The following is a 16,756-nucleotide window of genomic DNA, read 5'->3' on the forward strand; positions in this document are numbered from 1 at the left end:
GTTTGCAGAAGCCATCTAGCAAAATCGAGTAAGTCATCGTATCTGGAAGCAGGCCAGAAGAACACATCTCCTTGAAAAGATTGAGAGCTTCCTTGGGTCTTCCTAATTGGCACAGACCTTGCATAAGAGTGCTGTAGGTGACAGTATCAGGATTCAATGCTTTACGATACATTTCAGCAAGGAGTGATTTTGCCTCATCCATCCCTCTACTTTTGCAATATCCATTGATCAAGATGTTGTAACTATGCACAACAGGTACACAACCCTTGCGAACCATGATTTCAAACACCTTCTTGGCCTCATTCATTTGGCGCTGTAAACAGTACCCATCCATCAAAGCATTGTAAGTGTAAATGTTTGGCTCTACATTTTTTTCAGCCATTGTTTCAAAGACACGCTGAGCTTCTGAAACCATTCCTTCTTTGCAGAGCCCATCAACCAAAATATTGAAGGTCACTGTATTTGGCATAACATCCCTACCAACCATTTCTTTGAACAATCTAGTAGCTTCATTCAGTTGTCCTAAATTGCAAAAACCATGGATTATAAAGTTGTAAGTAAAAACATTTGGTGGAATGCCCCGATCCAGCATTTCAGATAAGAATTCCATGGCGTCATTTACTAGCCTATCTTTGCAAAGGTTTTCTATGATTGTATTATATGTCACCATATCTGGCTTGCACCCATTTTGTTCCATCTTCTTGAACACTTGAACAGCCATATTTGTGTTGCCAGATTTGAACAAACCATTGATTATGGTATTATAGCTAATTACATCGGGCTCGTGCCCTCTCTTTACCATCTCATTAAACAATCCTACTGCCTCTTTAATCTTTCCCTCCATGCAGAGCCCATTGAGTAGTGTATTGAATGTGATAACATTAGGTTGAATACCCAGTTTGAACATTTTACCCAAGACAGAGACAGCAAAATCAACATGCTTCGAGCGACAAAGGCAGTTAATCAATATAGTGAGAGAATAAACAGTGTGGGAAACACCGAACAAATCCATTTGATTGCACAGAGAGACAACAGTACAGTACTGTTTCTGTTTGGCAAAGGACCCTAAGAATTTGCCAAATTCCATAACAGAAGGCCTGGGATTGATGCGGGCCATGCGATAGAATGAAGCCAAGGCATCATCAATACAAACGTTATTGCTATTATTACTAACAAACCCACCATTTTTTTGAGGCAAAGAAGGTTTCTTTGTAGAAGTAGAAGTAAGAAAGTGGTGATGACTGAAGAATAAGAAACAAGGGAAATCAGGAAGAAAAGGAAAGATACCCATTTCCATTTGTCGTTGTTGAAGCTGAGAAGCAGAAGCTCTAAAAGCGCTTTTCCGCATGAACACCATCATATTGTGTGAGAGGTGCGGTGGGTTTTTTTTTAAAGGTGTAATTTTTTTAAATACACACCACACCTTCTAAAAGAAAAAAATATGTATGTTTTTCATTGAAAAAAAAGCTAGTTGATCTGTCTAACTGTTCCTCTCCACCTCCGAAGCCGAAGATGGAGGTTTTTTCCACTCAACCCCGTGACTCTTCCTCAACTCTGGGTGTCTTGAGTCCAGCTTCGGCTGAACCATTTATGAAAGGAACCCAATGGGCAATGGACCGTTTTTCTTTTTATTTGAAGCCCAGGACTCTATAAATAGTGTTCATTGAACAACATGGATAGAGGGAGTGTGTTGGTTAAACACAATGATACAATTAAACTTTCCATTGGCAGAATATCTGCTTGTAAATTATGAAATCTAATAATAGGATTGGTGGCAATGCAGGGTAAACAGCTCTTGATCAGCAGATTGAACTTCTTGGTTTCGTGCTCGTCTTTGGAGAGGGGGGAAGGGAAGAATAAAAAACCACACCCATCCTTGGTTCCCCATGGAGAAATGAAGTTTCTGATGATGGATTGCGCTCGTACATACGTTTTCCAATACCCTGCAGTTGCATTGATACAAAAGTTAGTTGATCACTGCCGGTTTCCCGGATCTGAAGTTCCGAGATGTTAATTGTTCGAGAAGCCAGCTTCGCTCTGAAGTTCCTTGATTCTTGTTAATGTTCCACATTTGTCTTCGGAATTCTTCTGAGTTCAAAGAGATGACTAGTGCAGCACGGGCTATTATGAACATAATCTATTAAGTTTGAAAGTTGTTCGAGATAATTGAAGCATTGAGAAAATTCTGAAGGGAGGAATCAGATTTTTTTAAGCAATTGAGTGGCTTGTAGATCATCATGATCTTATTTAAATATTATGATCTTTATTGAGTTATTAAAATTTTCAAAATTACATTAGTCATTGACTTAAAGTTCCTTTTCTTGCTCATGAATGGATGATTCTAAATTTAAAATTTTAACTTCTCAATCTACTATTAATATTATTCGATACTACATTAATTTTCTAACTTTTTTTTATGCCTATATCGAATTTTAAAATTGTGATAAAAATTATTTTTATTTTTATGTTGATCCAAATCAACTCGGGTTGACCCACTGACATATAACTTGGACATTGTTCCAGGCCAACCCTCAAATTGAATTTGAAAATTATGATAATAACTATATTTATTTTTACATTAACTCGGGTTAGTTAACCCGACTCGTGACCTAGATCTTGACCAGTAACTTTGGCTTTAACTAGGATCATTCCTTGAGTTGGGTTTTAAAAATATAATAATAATTATTTTTATTTTTATATGTTTTAGTTGTATAATTTTAAAATTGAGAGTTTGTTTACCGAGATATTTTTGAAATAAAAAATAAAAAATATTATCTTTAAAGATATATCCTCTTTGTATTTTCTATTTTGAAATTAAGAAATTCAATTCAAAATTATCTCCAGATACATTTATTTTTTATATTTGTTTTTTTATCTTTTTAACCAAACTCATTTATGTCTGTATTTTTGTCTTCATTGTCCCGTCTTTTCTGTCCAAAACAATAACTAAATAATATTATAGAGACTGAAACAAGGTGAAAGTGAAGTTTTGTATCGAAAAATAAATTTCCAAAACGATATGAACTATAGAAAAGTTAAAATTTTAAGGGCTGAACTAAAGTCTTCCACGCCAAAATCATAATGGTTCATTTTTTTTTGTTTGTTTTTCTTGTTCTTTCAATATCTATTTACAATCCTAATTAAATTTTGATTTCACAAAATCGAAGCATAATTCATCATCTAATATTCCACAAAATTGGGCAACTGCGAGTTTAGGCAAATTGAAAGAAAGAAAGAAGGAAAGCCAGCCCAGTGATATCCTAACTTTCAAGGATGAAATTGTAAAGATTAAAAGTTCGGTGGCAAAATATAATTGATATTGTTTAAAATGAACTGTACAATCAACAGTGGACCGTGAGGGGAGTTATGGCATAGCTGGGGTAAGTGAAATGCCCGGCTCTTTTAATTATAATATAATTCTAATTCTAATTCTAATATAATGTGAATTGGTATAGTTATAATATAAAAATAATATACTACCAAGGAAAATGGATGGAAGAGATAGAACTAGCTACTGTTAATTTTGCAACAATTCCTTTTGGAATTTGCCACACAAGGATTAAAGTTGCCCAGAAGAACATCCATTGCATGGCTACAGCTCCAAACTTCACTCACAGCACACTCTCTGGTTTGGCAACAGCATCTCTTTCTGTATATCTAGGCACTTCATTTTTCTACCTCGAGAGCTTTTCCACGCATAAACCGGCTTATGATTTCATCATCAGATTCCAGATCCAATAACATCTGAAATGTAGTTGAATCCGCTGAGAATCCTTTACCAACCATTTCATCAATAAGTCGTATAGCACTTGATGAGTCCCGAATTTGAAGAAACCCTTGAATGATAACATTATAAGAGCAACTGTCTTGCATGAAGCCATCATCTTCCATTTTTCTAAATAATCTGTATGCTTCATCTGACAGCCCTTCTTTAAGAAGTCCCTTGATCATGACACTGTATGTATGTACAGTAGGCCGTATTCCATCGACAAAAAGCTTGGAAAATATTCCTTTGCAACTTCAAGCTTCCCAGCGATGAACATACCTTCAATAAGAATGGTATACAAGACGATATCAGGTTCTAATTTCTTCTCTTGCATTGACTTGAGCAGTTTTAATGCCTCGTCCAAATGTCCATGTTTCCAGAAGCCATCTAGCAAAATCGAGTAAGTCACCAAATTTGGAAGCAGGCCATTAGAACACATCTCCTTGAAAAGATTTAGAGCTTCCTGAGGCCTCCCTACTTGGGACAGGCCTTGCATAAGAGTGCTGTAAGTGACAGTATCAGGAGCCAATTCTTTTTCAGACATTTCAGCAAGGAGTGATTTTGCCTCGTCCATCATTCTACTCTGGCAATATCCATTGATCAAGATGTTGTAACTATGTACATCAGGTGCACAACCTTCGCGAATCATGATTTCAAACACCTTCTTGGCCTCATTCATTTGGCGCTGTAAACAGTACCCATCCATCAAAGCATTGTAAGTGTAAATATGTGGCTCTACACCTTTTTCAGTCATTGTTTCAAAGACACACCGAGCTTCTGAAACCATTCCTTCTTTGCACAGCCCATCAACCAAAATAGTGAAGGTCACTGCATCTGGCATAACATCCCTCCCAACCATTTCACTGAACAATCTAGTAGCTTCATTCAGCTGTCCTGAATTGCAAAAACCGTGGACTATGGAGTTGTAAGTAACAACATTTGGTGGAATGCCCCGATCCAGCATTTCAGATAAGAATTCCATGGCCTTATTTACTAGCCTATTTTTGCAAAGGTTGTCTATGATTGTATTATATGTCACCACATTTGGCTTGCACCCGTTTTGTTCCATCTTCTTGAACACGTGAACAGCCATATTTACGTTGCCAGATTTGAACAAGCCATTGATTATAGTATTATAGCTAATTACATTGGGCTCATGCCCTCTCTTCACCATCTCATTAAACAACTCTACTGCTCCTTTAATCCTTCCCTCATTGCAGAGCCCATTAATGAGTGCATTGAATGTGATAGCATCGGGATGAATACCAAGTTTGAACATCTTGCCCAAGACAGAGACAGAAGAATCCACATGGTTCAAGCGACAAAGGCAGTTAATCAATATATTTAGAGAATAAACATTGTGGGTGACTCCAAACAAATCCATTTGATTGCACAAAGAGACAACAGTGGAATACTGTTTTTTTTTGGCAAAGGAGCCTAAGAATTTGCCAAACTCCACAACAGAAGGCCTGGGATTGAGGCGGGCCATGCGATAGAATGAAGCCAAGGCATCATCAATACAAGCGTTATTGCTATTATTACTAACAAAACCCATCATTTTTTTTAGGCAAGGAAGGTTTCTTTGTAGAAGTAGAAGTAAGAAAGCGGTGATGATTGAAGAATAAGAAACAAGGGAAATCAGGAAGAAAAGAAGAGATACCCATTTTCCATTTGTTGTTGTGGAAGCTGAAAAGCAGAAGCAGAAGCTCTAAAAGCGCTTTTCCGCATGAGCACCGTCATTGTTAGGTTAAGAAGATGCTGTCTCTATGACTGTTCCTCAGTTCTGGGTGTCTTGCCTTCAGCTTTGCCTCAACCGTTTATGAACGGAAGGGCAACGGACCGTTTTACTTTTTATTTGAAGCCCAAGACTCTATACACTTGACTTTCAGTCGCATTCTTCTTCAATATGACCACCTAAAAAAAATAAACAATTTAAAAGAAAGAATATTTGGACAAGGATTAAAACTCCATCTTTTATATAAACTAAAAAATAAAAAATAAAACTAAGAAATATAGTTTAATTAATGGGGTTTTAAATTTTTTTAAAAAAATTATTATTTTAAGTCTTACAAATCTTAAAATTATTAAAACTTATATAAATCGTTAATTTTAAAACCTACGAGAATAATCAAGGTATATTCAAATTAGATCCAACATCCATATTAATAAAAAAAATTAATTAAAAAATTTAAAATAAAAATTAATTATAAATATTAAATAACTCTTAGCTAATCTTGTAAAAATACTCGAATTATTTTTAAAAATTAACAATATTCTTAAATTAGCATACATTTCAACATAAATTAAATCTTTTTTTATAAAACTGTCTAAAAATGCGTAGCTTTCATATTCAATTAAATGTGAAACTGTTAATAATTAATCTATCTCCATGAATCTGGTCCTAATGACGTCCCTTTTCTTTTTTTTATTAATTATTTAATATCGTTTAGAATGATCCTCGTCTAATAGAGACGCTCCCCAGTCAGTACCCACTTCCACTCGCTCTCCAAGTTCGCTGTCCTGTCTCGTCCACCGCCACAAATGGCCGAAACCACCGTCTCTTCCACCGCCACGTACAACCCCCCTCCCTCCCTCTCAAGATAATAGCTGGAGCAGACTCTTTCGGCTGCTCCCTCAAAGACACACTGGTCTCCCACCTCCGTTCCCTCAACATAGAAGTAGAAGACCTCGGCACTTCCTCCTACTACTCCATCGCCGCCGAAGTGGGCCGCCTCGTCTCCGCTGCGTCCACTGCCCCATCATCCCCAACCCCAGAAATCCGCGGCCTTGTAGCGTGCGGCACTGGTGTCGGTGTCTCCATCTTTGCCAACAAATTCCCTGGCGTCTTCGCTGCAACCTGCCTTTCCACTGCAGACGCCGCCAACTCCCGATCCATCAACAACTCCAACGTCCTTGCCGTCTCCGGCATGGCAACATCCCCGGACTCCGCCATAGAAATCCTCGACACTTGGCTTAAAACCCCTTTTAAGTCTCCTTGTCCCGCCTCGAACTCTGCTCCATGGGGGGAAGAAATAGAATCCTTCTTGGACAATTCGCTCAGAGAGATGCCTGTAATTGGTGCAAAACTTTCTGATACTAAACAACAAGAGGAGGGAAGTATAAACACAAGCGCGTGCGCACTCTGCTGCCTGGTGAAAAACAGAAAATTAGACCCCATCGAGATTATTCCTGGCGGGGCAATGAAGATAGTCAGAGAGAGCCCGACATCAGCTATAGTAAGTTTCAAAGCAGGGAGTGTAGAGCCTGCACATCATCATACCTTTGGGCATGATTTGGTGGTGTTAAAAGGGAGTAAAAGGGTGTGGAATTTGAGTAAGAAAGCAAATATGATCTGGTTGTTGGCGATTATTTGTTCACACCGGCCGGAGATGTGCATAGAGTGAAGTATTTTGAGGATACTGAGTTTTTTTATCAAGTGGGAAGGGAAATGGGACATTTTCTTTGATGAAGAGATGGAGGTTGCTAAGAGTGAAATTGAGAAGGAAGCAGAGGATGGGTTTGAGTTGGTTAAGTAAGATAACATGTGTGATTTGAACTGGCTTGAGCTTAATAATGTCTTTGTGCCTTTGGTATGTCATGTTGGTTAATGATCTTTTGCCCTGTTATTTTTTTATGTGTGGCTGTGTGTTAAAGAGCCAATAAAATGATGAATCAAGCTTTTGTTTTGATTAATCCATGTGGTTTACTTGATGCTTTTTACTCTTTTGATGTTGATTTCTAGCTATTGTGATTCCCGACAAATTTGATGTTTACTTGATTACTTGATCCATGTGGTTGGATACTGTTTTATGCAAATTTGATGCTTGTCAATGCTGCTGTTTCACACCTTTAAAGAGCAGGCAACAGATTCCATGCTTGATTAGGCAGAAATGGTGGATAATACATGCATAATGGTGAATTGGTTACAGATTTTCATTAAGAGAATCTCTGCTTCAATGGCTAGCTTCCTTGTTCTAGCATAGAAACTGGGGGCAAAAGAATGAAACCAGATGTCATTTCAACATTGTATAAAACATGTGGACTCTGCAGGAAAATGAATCTTTTCTAGTAATCTGAGTTTAGGCATCTTTCTCATGAACATATTCCCTTGATTACTGTCAATCGCAATGTTCGACGTTGTGCTGTACGCAAGCTAGGAAATGTCATCCAAGGTTTGTTTCTTTCCATTTTGCTTGTTGTTTACTAGCTAATTCAAGGATTCCATACAATAATGTATTGTGGCTTCTGTCATCCATGTGCATAGAGTTATTCAAGGGGAAAAAATCTCTTAGTTAAACGACAGATTGCTTGTAGAAACTGTTGTCAGATCTGGAACAATGATCTAGATCCGAATCGGCAAATGACATGGGAGCACTGACATATAGCCTCCATTTATTGTCTCTCCAAAGGTCGTCCATTTTCACATCGTAGTCAAAAGTATTTTTCTTTTCTGTGGGGGAGCAGGAAGGATCTTATAATTTCCAATCATAGTCATGTATTTTTGGTATTGTGGAGGCTAGAGTACCACAGCTACTGCACCGCGGTACTTTCTCCATCGAAAAGCATGCATCCATTCCCAAAATCATTTTGCAAAAGCACTTGCAAACACATCACTGAACATGCTCTAAAAGACATGTTTGTCCAAGCGAGGACTCTAGAGCTTTCTTTTACTGCAATTACCAAGTTCATCTACGTCAAAAACTAGGGAATTTATGGAAAAAACCCTTCCCACGGACAAAAGCAGCCGGCATCGTATGGTTATTCTCTGTAGCAGACTCCTAGTTGCCTTTGGCTCTTTCTCCTGGACTTTTGTATGTCATCCTCATTCCGGGCATTACTGCCCGCATTTCTGCGTTTCACCTAGACCTCTAACGGGGGATTCATGTCATGTTGGTCCTTGAGGAATAAATACATCTTTCTTTTTTTGAAAAAAAAATAATAATCATTTAAGCCATTGTAGACAGTGTGCTCTCACTCTTGTGCACTCAATTTGTTTATGTTTGTGGCATTTGTTTTTCTTAAACTTACTTTTTCAAAACATAATTATAAAAACTACCATAATGCCATGCCCAGGATTCTTTGTCTAGGTGGTTGAAACTCCATTTCAACCACTGAGATAAACACTCTTAAATACCATGATCGTTACATGACTTGACAGCAAGGCATTTTACAGCATAAACGCCTAGATTGCCTCGTAACTGAAACTAATCTTTACATTGGAAAAGTTTTGAATTGCATAAATCATAAACTTAACCTAATTGGCATCGTATACCCAACAACTATTTATTTCAGCCATGAATCATGAAGCTTTGATATGCGATATGTAATTGCTATCATACAAGACTGAGCTCATCAGTTACTGTGTTAGAATTTGCACATTCTTGAGATTCGACAGCTGCAAGGTTTTTCCTCAATGCTATTAACTCTTCCCCAGCATCGCAAATGTATGCTGAAGCTTGTCTGCCGGACAAAGTCGCTCCTTCCATGCTGTCTATGTAATCCTGTTCAATGCAGAAACTATGCTGAATTTACTGCATTTTTTATTACATTTTCACTCAAATAAAACCAAGTGTTGCAGAAGCATCAACTTCCAAATTTTTTTCCAGATTTTGCTGGATTTCATTGACTCAACTTATGCGCTTATGCTTGCATGACACTACTGATAAACAAGGAAACTTAGATTAGCCTGTTAATCTCTCTGATGGTTTTTCCCTTTTAATTAATAGGTGTTTTCATCCAGAAAACTGTGGGGGCAAACACTTGAAGCTACCTTTCAGCCAAGCTTAAAGGTGAAAGGAAATTTATGTTACCTGTTTAGTGTATGAGCCAGCAAGGAAGAAATTTTTCACAGGTGTCTTCTGATCAGGTCTGAAAGGATCTTTGCCAGGTCCTTCACGATATAAAGATTGCGCAATTTTTACAACGGATGACCAGGTAACTTCTAGACCTTGGGATGACGGGAACAAAGCCAGGACCTAATTATGGAAATAAGAAAATAAGTGCATGAAAACGAGAATATTGCACAACAGTAATTGGAATCAGCAATTCATAATTCTTTACACAAAAAAGATTCAACCACTAGCTACAACAAGCACAATATTTTACCATCTTGTTATATGAAAGCTACCATCTGTGATGATGGAAACCTTTGATCTCAAATTGCCTTTTGGTCTACCAAGGGCCCATATCACAAAAAAGAGCAATTGCAGGTGGTATCACAGCTGAAAAGGACTTGCATTCAAGCCTGGTTACTAGGTGCACAAACAATTTTAAATTCTAGTACTTCCCAAGTAAGCTGATTTTGATGTCCTAAAATGATTAGAGATGTTTTCTTTATTCACATAAATGAGTATAGGTTGTTTACACATGTTAATGACATGCAGATGGTAGATTTTCAAGGTGTGACTACTGCCATCTGAAGCCAAGTTTACCATGTGTGCTCTCATGCAAAAGGTGTGTAGAAATGAAAGAAGCCTTATGGATAAGTGCCCTGTCAAGCCAAACAATTTAAATTCAGAAGTTACTAAAGCCTGAAGAATTTAATCAAAGACTACCCACATTATGTTCTTGCATGACTTCCCAGAGTGTGTAATAGGGCTTATAACCTTACATAGTTGATGACTTTAGGCACTAAGAGATAACGTTTAAATGCTACAAACCTGCTTTGAGACTCTCTCTATGATTTTATCATTTGTCAACGACATGTAAGGATCTCCAGGTGTCAGAACACATCTGAAACATTTGATTTTTGTGAATACAACAGAATGGGATGGAAATATAAAAGAGAACTATAGGGATATGTAAGGTAGATCATCAATATTCCTTATAAAAAGCAGAAGCTAGCAGCAGTATACTGATAGTAGAGATATTTTTTTTCTTACTGAAGCAATGAACCTTGTCCTTCAATGTAGTAATCCTCTGGAGAAGCGAGTGCTAGGTCAGCAAAACAAGAAAAATCTGCATCTGGGGTATACAGGAGGTTATCTAAGCCAGCAGCTTGCCGCAACTGCCTATAAATTGAAAGAAGCAAGGGTTTATTGGAAAAGATGCCTATGAATAGTCTCAGCTATTATCAAAGCAAATAATACTCTTCGTCATTTAAAAGCATCCTGCTTTCACAATCAGAGCACCAGCATAGATAGAAATTGACCTTGATCGTTCTAAATCCTGCAATTCTGTAACCCAGCCATTGTATCTAAGCTGTACTGTGACAACAGGTACTCCCACTAGCTCATAAATATTATCGAAGAACTTTGATTCCCTCCACTGGGATGGAAGTAGTCTTTTAATTCCAGGGACATCACAAGCTGCCAATGAATCAAACCGCAGAATGACAAAAACCATCAATGCACAATTGAGACAGGATATATATAGAAAGAGAGAGCATATCTGACTGCATACCTGCAACATATGCATCAGCTTTAACAACTTTCTTATCCGTAGCCTACAATGATATTAAACATTCCATTAATGGAGACCTTACAATCACTGGTCGATTATAAAAATAAAACACAGAAACCTCCTAAATACACATACACAATCTAATTTCTCAGATGTTTGATGTGCGAGTCTTGATCCTGCCATAACCTTACACACTCCGTTTCCTTCCATCTATTAATTTGGCTAGATTTGATTTAACATATTCCCTAAAGGGTATAGACTGAAGATTTTAATTTCTAAACTTTACATGCACCAACTATATGCATCAATCTGAAGAAAATAACTCCATCAATTCTCCAATTGCAAACCCACAAATATGTGCTTGGGGAGTTTGACAGAGTGTGGGATATTCATTTATCAAAAGATGCAAGATTGAATGCTTGGTCTGAACTCTTAAGCCCTTTTCCCTGGACGTCTCCAATTTAGAACCATGGCCTACTGATAATATTCATTGAAACAATGTCGAGAAAAATAGATCACACCCCTATTGATCCTTAAATTGGAGCAATGCAACCAGGTTCATGATAAAATCATTGAACACGTCATCTAGATGATGCTTTCATACATCAATGTCATAAAGGATTCAGTTTAAAAGAAGAAAAATAAGAAGCCATTTACCTTCGATGTGGCAAGTCCTGTGACATGTATTTCTCCATCAGGAGATCTATCGTAAAGTATCTGTCTGCACCCCCACCTCAAGTGAAACCTGCTCTTGGAGATAAAGAGGCGTTAAAGAATATCAATTATTGGGACCCAAAAAAAGAAAAGACAAGGAATGACTTTGAACCTATATTTTACAATTATACCTGCCTCCTTTATCTTCGATATACTTTCTAATGGGACCACTCAAGTAAGCATCTGGAGAGCCCTTGAGCATGCGAAGTAAAGAAGCCTCTGTCTTGGTGGCAAACAATGAGAATATGGTCAGCATGCACCTAGCACTGATGTTATCACAGTCAATAAACCCAAGGGCATAAGCAACAGGATCCCACATTCTTTGGATACTCATGCGGGTGCCACCTTTGGACAAAAACCAATCAGAGAAGCTGATCTGTAGTAAGAAAATGTAATTTCAAGGTTATTATTAACAAAATGATTGAACAACTAATCAAAGCACCAAAAGAAAGAGAAATGAGATTGTTCTTACACTATCTAAATCCCTTATGTCCCTCAATGCTCCATCTGGATCAATAAGAGCCTTCACAACTGGACTCAGGGCAAGAGCAACCGCATTTCTTGCTTTATCATAAGGCTGCAATTGAACAGCACCATGAGAAAATTACATCAAAAGAGAGTTAGAGGGGCTAGGAAATTGAGCACCGGTTGGTTCAGCTTCCCAAAAGATGTTGAAAGACGACATATAAAACCCTTATAGTTTCTTCAACACTTTTTTTCTTTTTTCAATCTTTTTTTCTCTTGGTTTCCAGCTTAAATTTGGATGCCAAAACGACAATATTTAGACTGCAATGAAAGTTGTGAGGGTGTTGCTAAGAAAAGGATATTAAATGCCTTCAGTAGTGATACATAATAGATGCATTGTCATGGCCCAGGAGATATACAGGTAACAAAAGAAGCAGCAGTTTGAAGGATAATAAACATGTTGATGACATTTTTTTTGGCTAGCATCTAAAGTGAAGGATATTGCCCCATAAAGTCTAGAATGAACTGGATGCTAGGAAAAGAAAAGAATCACCTTAAGCTGATTTGTCGACAAAAATGCACGAATCCCATGCAACGGAGCACCAAATAGAAACCGAAAATCAAGCTCTGAAATCAAATTCAAGTTGTGAAAAGATTTAAATATAGTAAACAAGATTGAATATGACAATACAGGATGCTAGCAAACCAACTGAGGAAAGATGGTTTCAATCTACAATGCACATCTACTGTAAGGCAAAATGTGATCAGATAAGGATCAAGTATCAAATCATACCACCAATTTCACCTCCCTTGTTAACAAATGTGTGAGTATGATCCTTCACAAGAAGATTTTTATCTGCGCCCACCTATGTTCAGGTGGTGATTCAGAAAAGGTATCAAATTATATAAAGAGCAGCATTTTGTGTTCAAAAACTATGTTTTAAATTGTTATATCACAATAACAAAAGAAACTTGCTTCACCTTCTTCATCAAACAAAAAAGATTATTATAGCAACCAAAGAAAACGTGAAGTCCCATTTCAATATGGTTTCCACGTCTATCAACAAACGAACCCACTTTACCACCAATGAAAGACCTCGAATCGTATATATCCACCTGATAAAAAATAAGAACATTTATCTCCAGTTTCCATTATCACATAAAACCAGTTTCAGAGTAATTTAAACTTTCCAAGAAATAGATGTCAAGTTTGCTCTTAAATAGAAATGAGATTGTTGTATAATGCTAATGCTATGTTGCTTAAAACATGCAATCCACAAACTTCCAAATTTTTTGAGTTCCAATAAGGTCAAGAATCAAGATGATCAGATGTTCAAGAAAGACAATGCAGAAAAAGCAAATATGTAATAAGCTGATGAGAGTGTCCTTGGAGCATTGTGAGCAAATACCTCATGGCCTTGATCCAATAGCTCCACTGCAGTTGACATGCCTGCCAACCCAGCTCCAATAATAGCCACCTTCAGTTTTGGTCCCCTATAATGTGCAGGTTCTGGTGGAAATAACCCCTTTGGAGCTGGGAATCATATGATACAATTCAATGCATGGTCAGCGAGAGAAAAAATGTCTTCTTACACATCTTACTGACCTTTAAGTGACATCAACAAAAACAGATAAAACAGCAGTATTTTTTTTCACGCATAATTCTTAAAGGCATCATAACATATGCATTTCATGTAATGAAAATCTTTACTATCTTTTTCAATTTGTTGTCGATTCCAGTTACTATGAACAAAACTGAATATTCCTATGAACTATCTCGTCTATTAAAAAATGCAGCAATCTTTCACACACATTTCCCAAAGATCACCACATAACATTTTATCTAGCTACTCAAAATATTTTATACCTTTTCCAATTTGCTGGGTTTTCCATTCCAATTGCTATTTTTCTTATAGTTGCTAACAGAGATATAAAACAAAGCGTCTGGCTCTTTTGCAGAAGATTAAGCAACTTGTCAACATAAGAGACGCCCATTTATAATCCATGCGTAACTGGATAGCATAATTTAATTTCAATGATACACTTACAAGTCATCAACCCACCAACTCTCTCAAAATTCAGGGCTAATTGAAGCAAAATTAACATAAAACTCAAAACCACTGTACCAACACCAAAAGAATGGATGAAAAGTCTCAATATTTAATCTAAAAAGAAAACCCCGGATAGACAAAAGGCACAAAAAGTCAAAGCAAGCAATACAATAAGAGCAAAAAAGGGAAACTTTAAAGAATTACCATTAACACTCATATCAGATACTTTGGTTTCCAGAGAATCCGAAGCAGACCGAACAGTAAACAACCTTCGATTCCTGAACCCCAGCTGAGCCACTGCCCGCCTACCACCAGAGAACAAGAACCCTGGTGGGGCAGTATTGCTTCTAGTTCCAGAAACAGAATTTGCAGGCAAAAGAATCAAAGAAGCCATAGTTTTCTTCACAACTCAATCAAGAATTCAAGAAAACTCTTCACCTCTTTTACTTCTTTCTCTGAATTATTTGGTATATATCAAGACACCACAAGTATTGTCAGAGAAAGAATGAGGTGAAAGAAAGCAAGAAAAAATGAGCCTTTCTTTCTCTAAACTTTATAGCGACAGAGCGCGTGTCAACTTTAAACAAGAACAACCAAATTAAGTAAACGTAGACAGAGAAGGAGTGGAGGACATCTAGAGTGGGGAAGATGCTTTGATAGAATTAGAGTTGAGAAATTTGTCAGGTAACTAAGACATGATCGGGTTGGTTTTGTTAATTTTCTTTGCTAGTTTTTTGGTACTAAAATACATGGTGACTGTTGGAAGTGGACACTATCCTATTCCTTCGTCTACGCGGGTGGCTTTGTCCACTAAAAACGATGATGCACCAACGAAATTGCAACGAAGACAGATAGAGGAGGGGGTTAATTTATTTATTTTTATTATTTTATTTTATTTTATTTTATTTTATTTGGGGGTGGGGGGGAGGGTGTCAAATATGGTGGGTTGAGGTAATTTTCCAACAAGGGAAATGGTGAAGGCAAGTGCACTCCCTTATCTTCTTCCATTGTTTCTGCTTTAGTGGAACGCCTTCATCCATTCCTTTCACATGAACCTGTTGTTTGGTGACTTCTATTCTTCGATTTTTTTGGTAGATTCTTTATTTTTATATTTGGATTTGGATTTCATAAAATATGATAGACTATGTTCGTTGTTTCAAATCTCATTATTATTTTTAAAATCAATTGTTTGAATTAATTAAAAAAGAAAGTAATAAATGTTAAGTTTTTATTATTATAAGAAACTCTAAACCTCATGATTTTTTTGTTGTAGCTAGGTATTATTTATACACTCATAAAATAATATGGATTTATTATTCATTTTATAATAATTCATTTTTGATCCTCAAAAATTTTATTTTTACAGGTTGATTAATTAGGGGTGAGTAAAAAAACCGAAAAACCAATTAAACTGAGAAAAACTGAAAAAAAAACTAAAAAAACCAAACTATGAAAAAAAAAACTGATTAAATCGATTTGAATTTTTAAAAAACCAACCAGTTCGGTTTCATGAGTCTAAAATAAAAAAAATTGAACCGAACTCAAAACGAAAAAAACCGAGTCAAACCGGAATCGGTCGGTTTGAACTGATTTTTATTCTAAAATAATCAAACCAAAACCGGTCGGTTTGAACTAGTTTTCGTTAACTAGTTTTTGTTTGGTTTTTGTTTTTTTAATAAAAAAAACTGGTTTGGTTACTTTTTTTTATAAAAATCAAACGGGACCAAAAATGATCATCCCTAATCCTAATGGAAGGTTAATTGCTTATGCTTTGTTTGTCAATAGTGAAATCGAAATAATAAGAACTGAAATAAAAAAAATAAAAAATAAATAAATAAAAAACATCAAACATGGATGGCGTACTAGAGACTTCATGCAAAATACATTAAGGCCCTCAATCTTTAAAAATAACATAATCCATATAAACTTGGTCCCTTGAAATTTTTGTAAAAAATCACTTTTGATACACAAGTTCATTTATGTTATTTTTCAGTCTCTGATTAAAGAAAGAAGAGAGAGAAACGTTGTCGATTTCGGCGATAAGAAAAAAATTCACAATTCACTCTATTTTTTACAACCAAAATGGATTTTATTAGTGTCCGCGGTTTCTTAGTGTTGAATAAAAAAACAGATCTAATATAAGAAAGCCAAAACTAACCCGGTTTAAGTTCAGGTTTTTAGGTATTTGAAATTGATGAAATGTTTTTTAGTTGTTATAAAGGTGTTTTGGGGTTAAAATGGCTTACAAATTGAGTTTGTGTTTTACCAAAAGAGGTGCAACCCTTATTTTTCAGCAACCATGATGGTGGCCAGAATCTAGGGTCTCATAAGACACTTTGTCTTGCTTGGCAAGTGACAT

At 36.5% G+C, this 16,756-nt stretch overlaps 2 protein-coding genes across 2 annotated transcripts; one reads left to right on the forward strand and one right to left on the reverse strand.

Moving 5' to 3' along the window:
• Window positions 1-6,292: 6,292 nt before the first annotated feature.
• Window positions 6,293-7,480, forward strand: LOC118051361 (DNA damage-repair/toleration protein DRT102). Its single transcript, XM_035061976.1, is given in 4 exon segments — window positions 6,293-6,338; window positions 6,341-7,105; window positions 7,108-7,190; window positions 7,192-7,480. Coding segments are annotated over 4 exon segments (990 nt in total). The 5' UTR covers window positions 6,293-6,307; the 3' UTR covers window positions 7,303-7,480.
• A 1,361-nt stretch (window positions 7,481-8,841) lies between these two features.
• On the reverse strand, window positions 8,842-15,302 carry LOC118051360 (zeta-carotene desaturase, chloroplastic/chromoplastic). The gene is made up of 14 exons (XM_035061974.2): window positions 14,602-15,302; window positions 13,756-13,880; window positions 13,328-13,462; window positions 13,140-13,212; window positions 12,900-12,973; window positions 12,354-12,458; window positions 12,013-12,257; window positions 11,825-11,912; window positions 11,168-11,210; window positions 10,917-11,073; window positions 10,648-10,776; window positions 10,426-10,498; window positions 9,577-9,741; window positions 8,842-9,267 (listed from the first exon to the last, which is right to left on the reverse strand). The coding sequence occupies exons 1-14, from the start codon at window positions 14,789-14,791 to the stop codon at window positions 9,100-9,102; spliced, it is 1,770 nt and encodes a 589-aa protein (XP_034917865.1). The 5' UTR covers window positions 14,792-15,302; the 3' UTR covers window positions 8,842-9,099.
• Between the last annotated feature and the right edge of the window lie 1,454 nt (window positions 15,303-16,756).

This window comes from Populus alba, chromosome 5 (assembly GCF_005239225.2).
Source record: "Populus alba chromosome 5, ASM523922v2, whole genome shotgun sequence".
NCBI lineage: Eukaryota > Viridiplantae > Streptophyta > Magnoliopsida > Malpighiales > Salicaceae > Populus > Populus alba.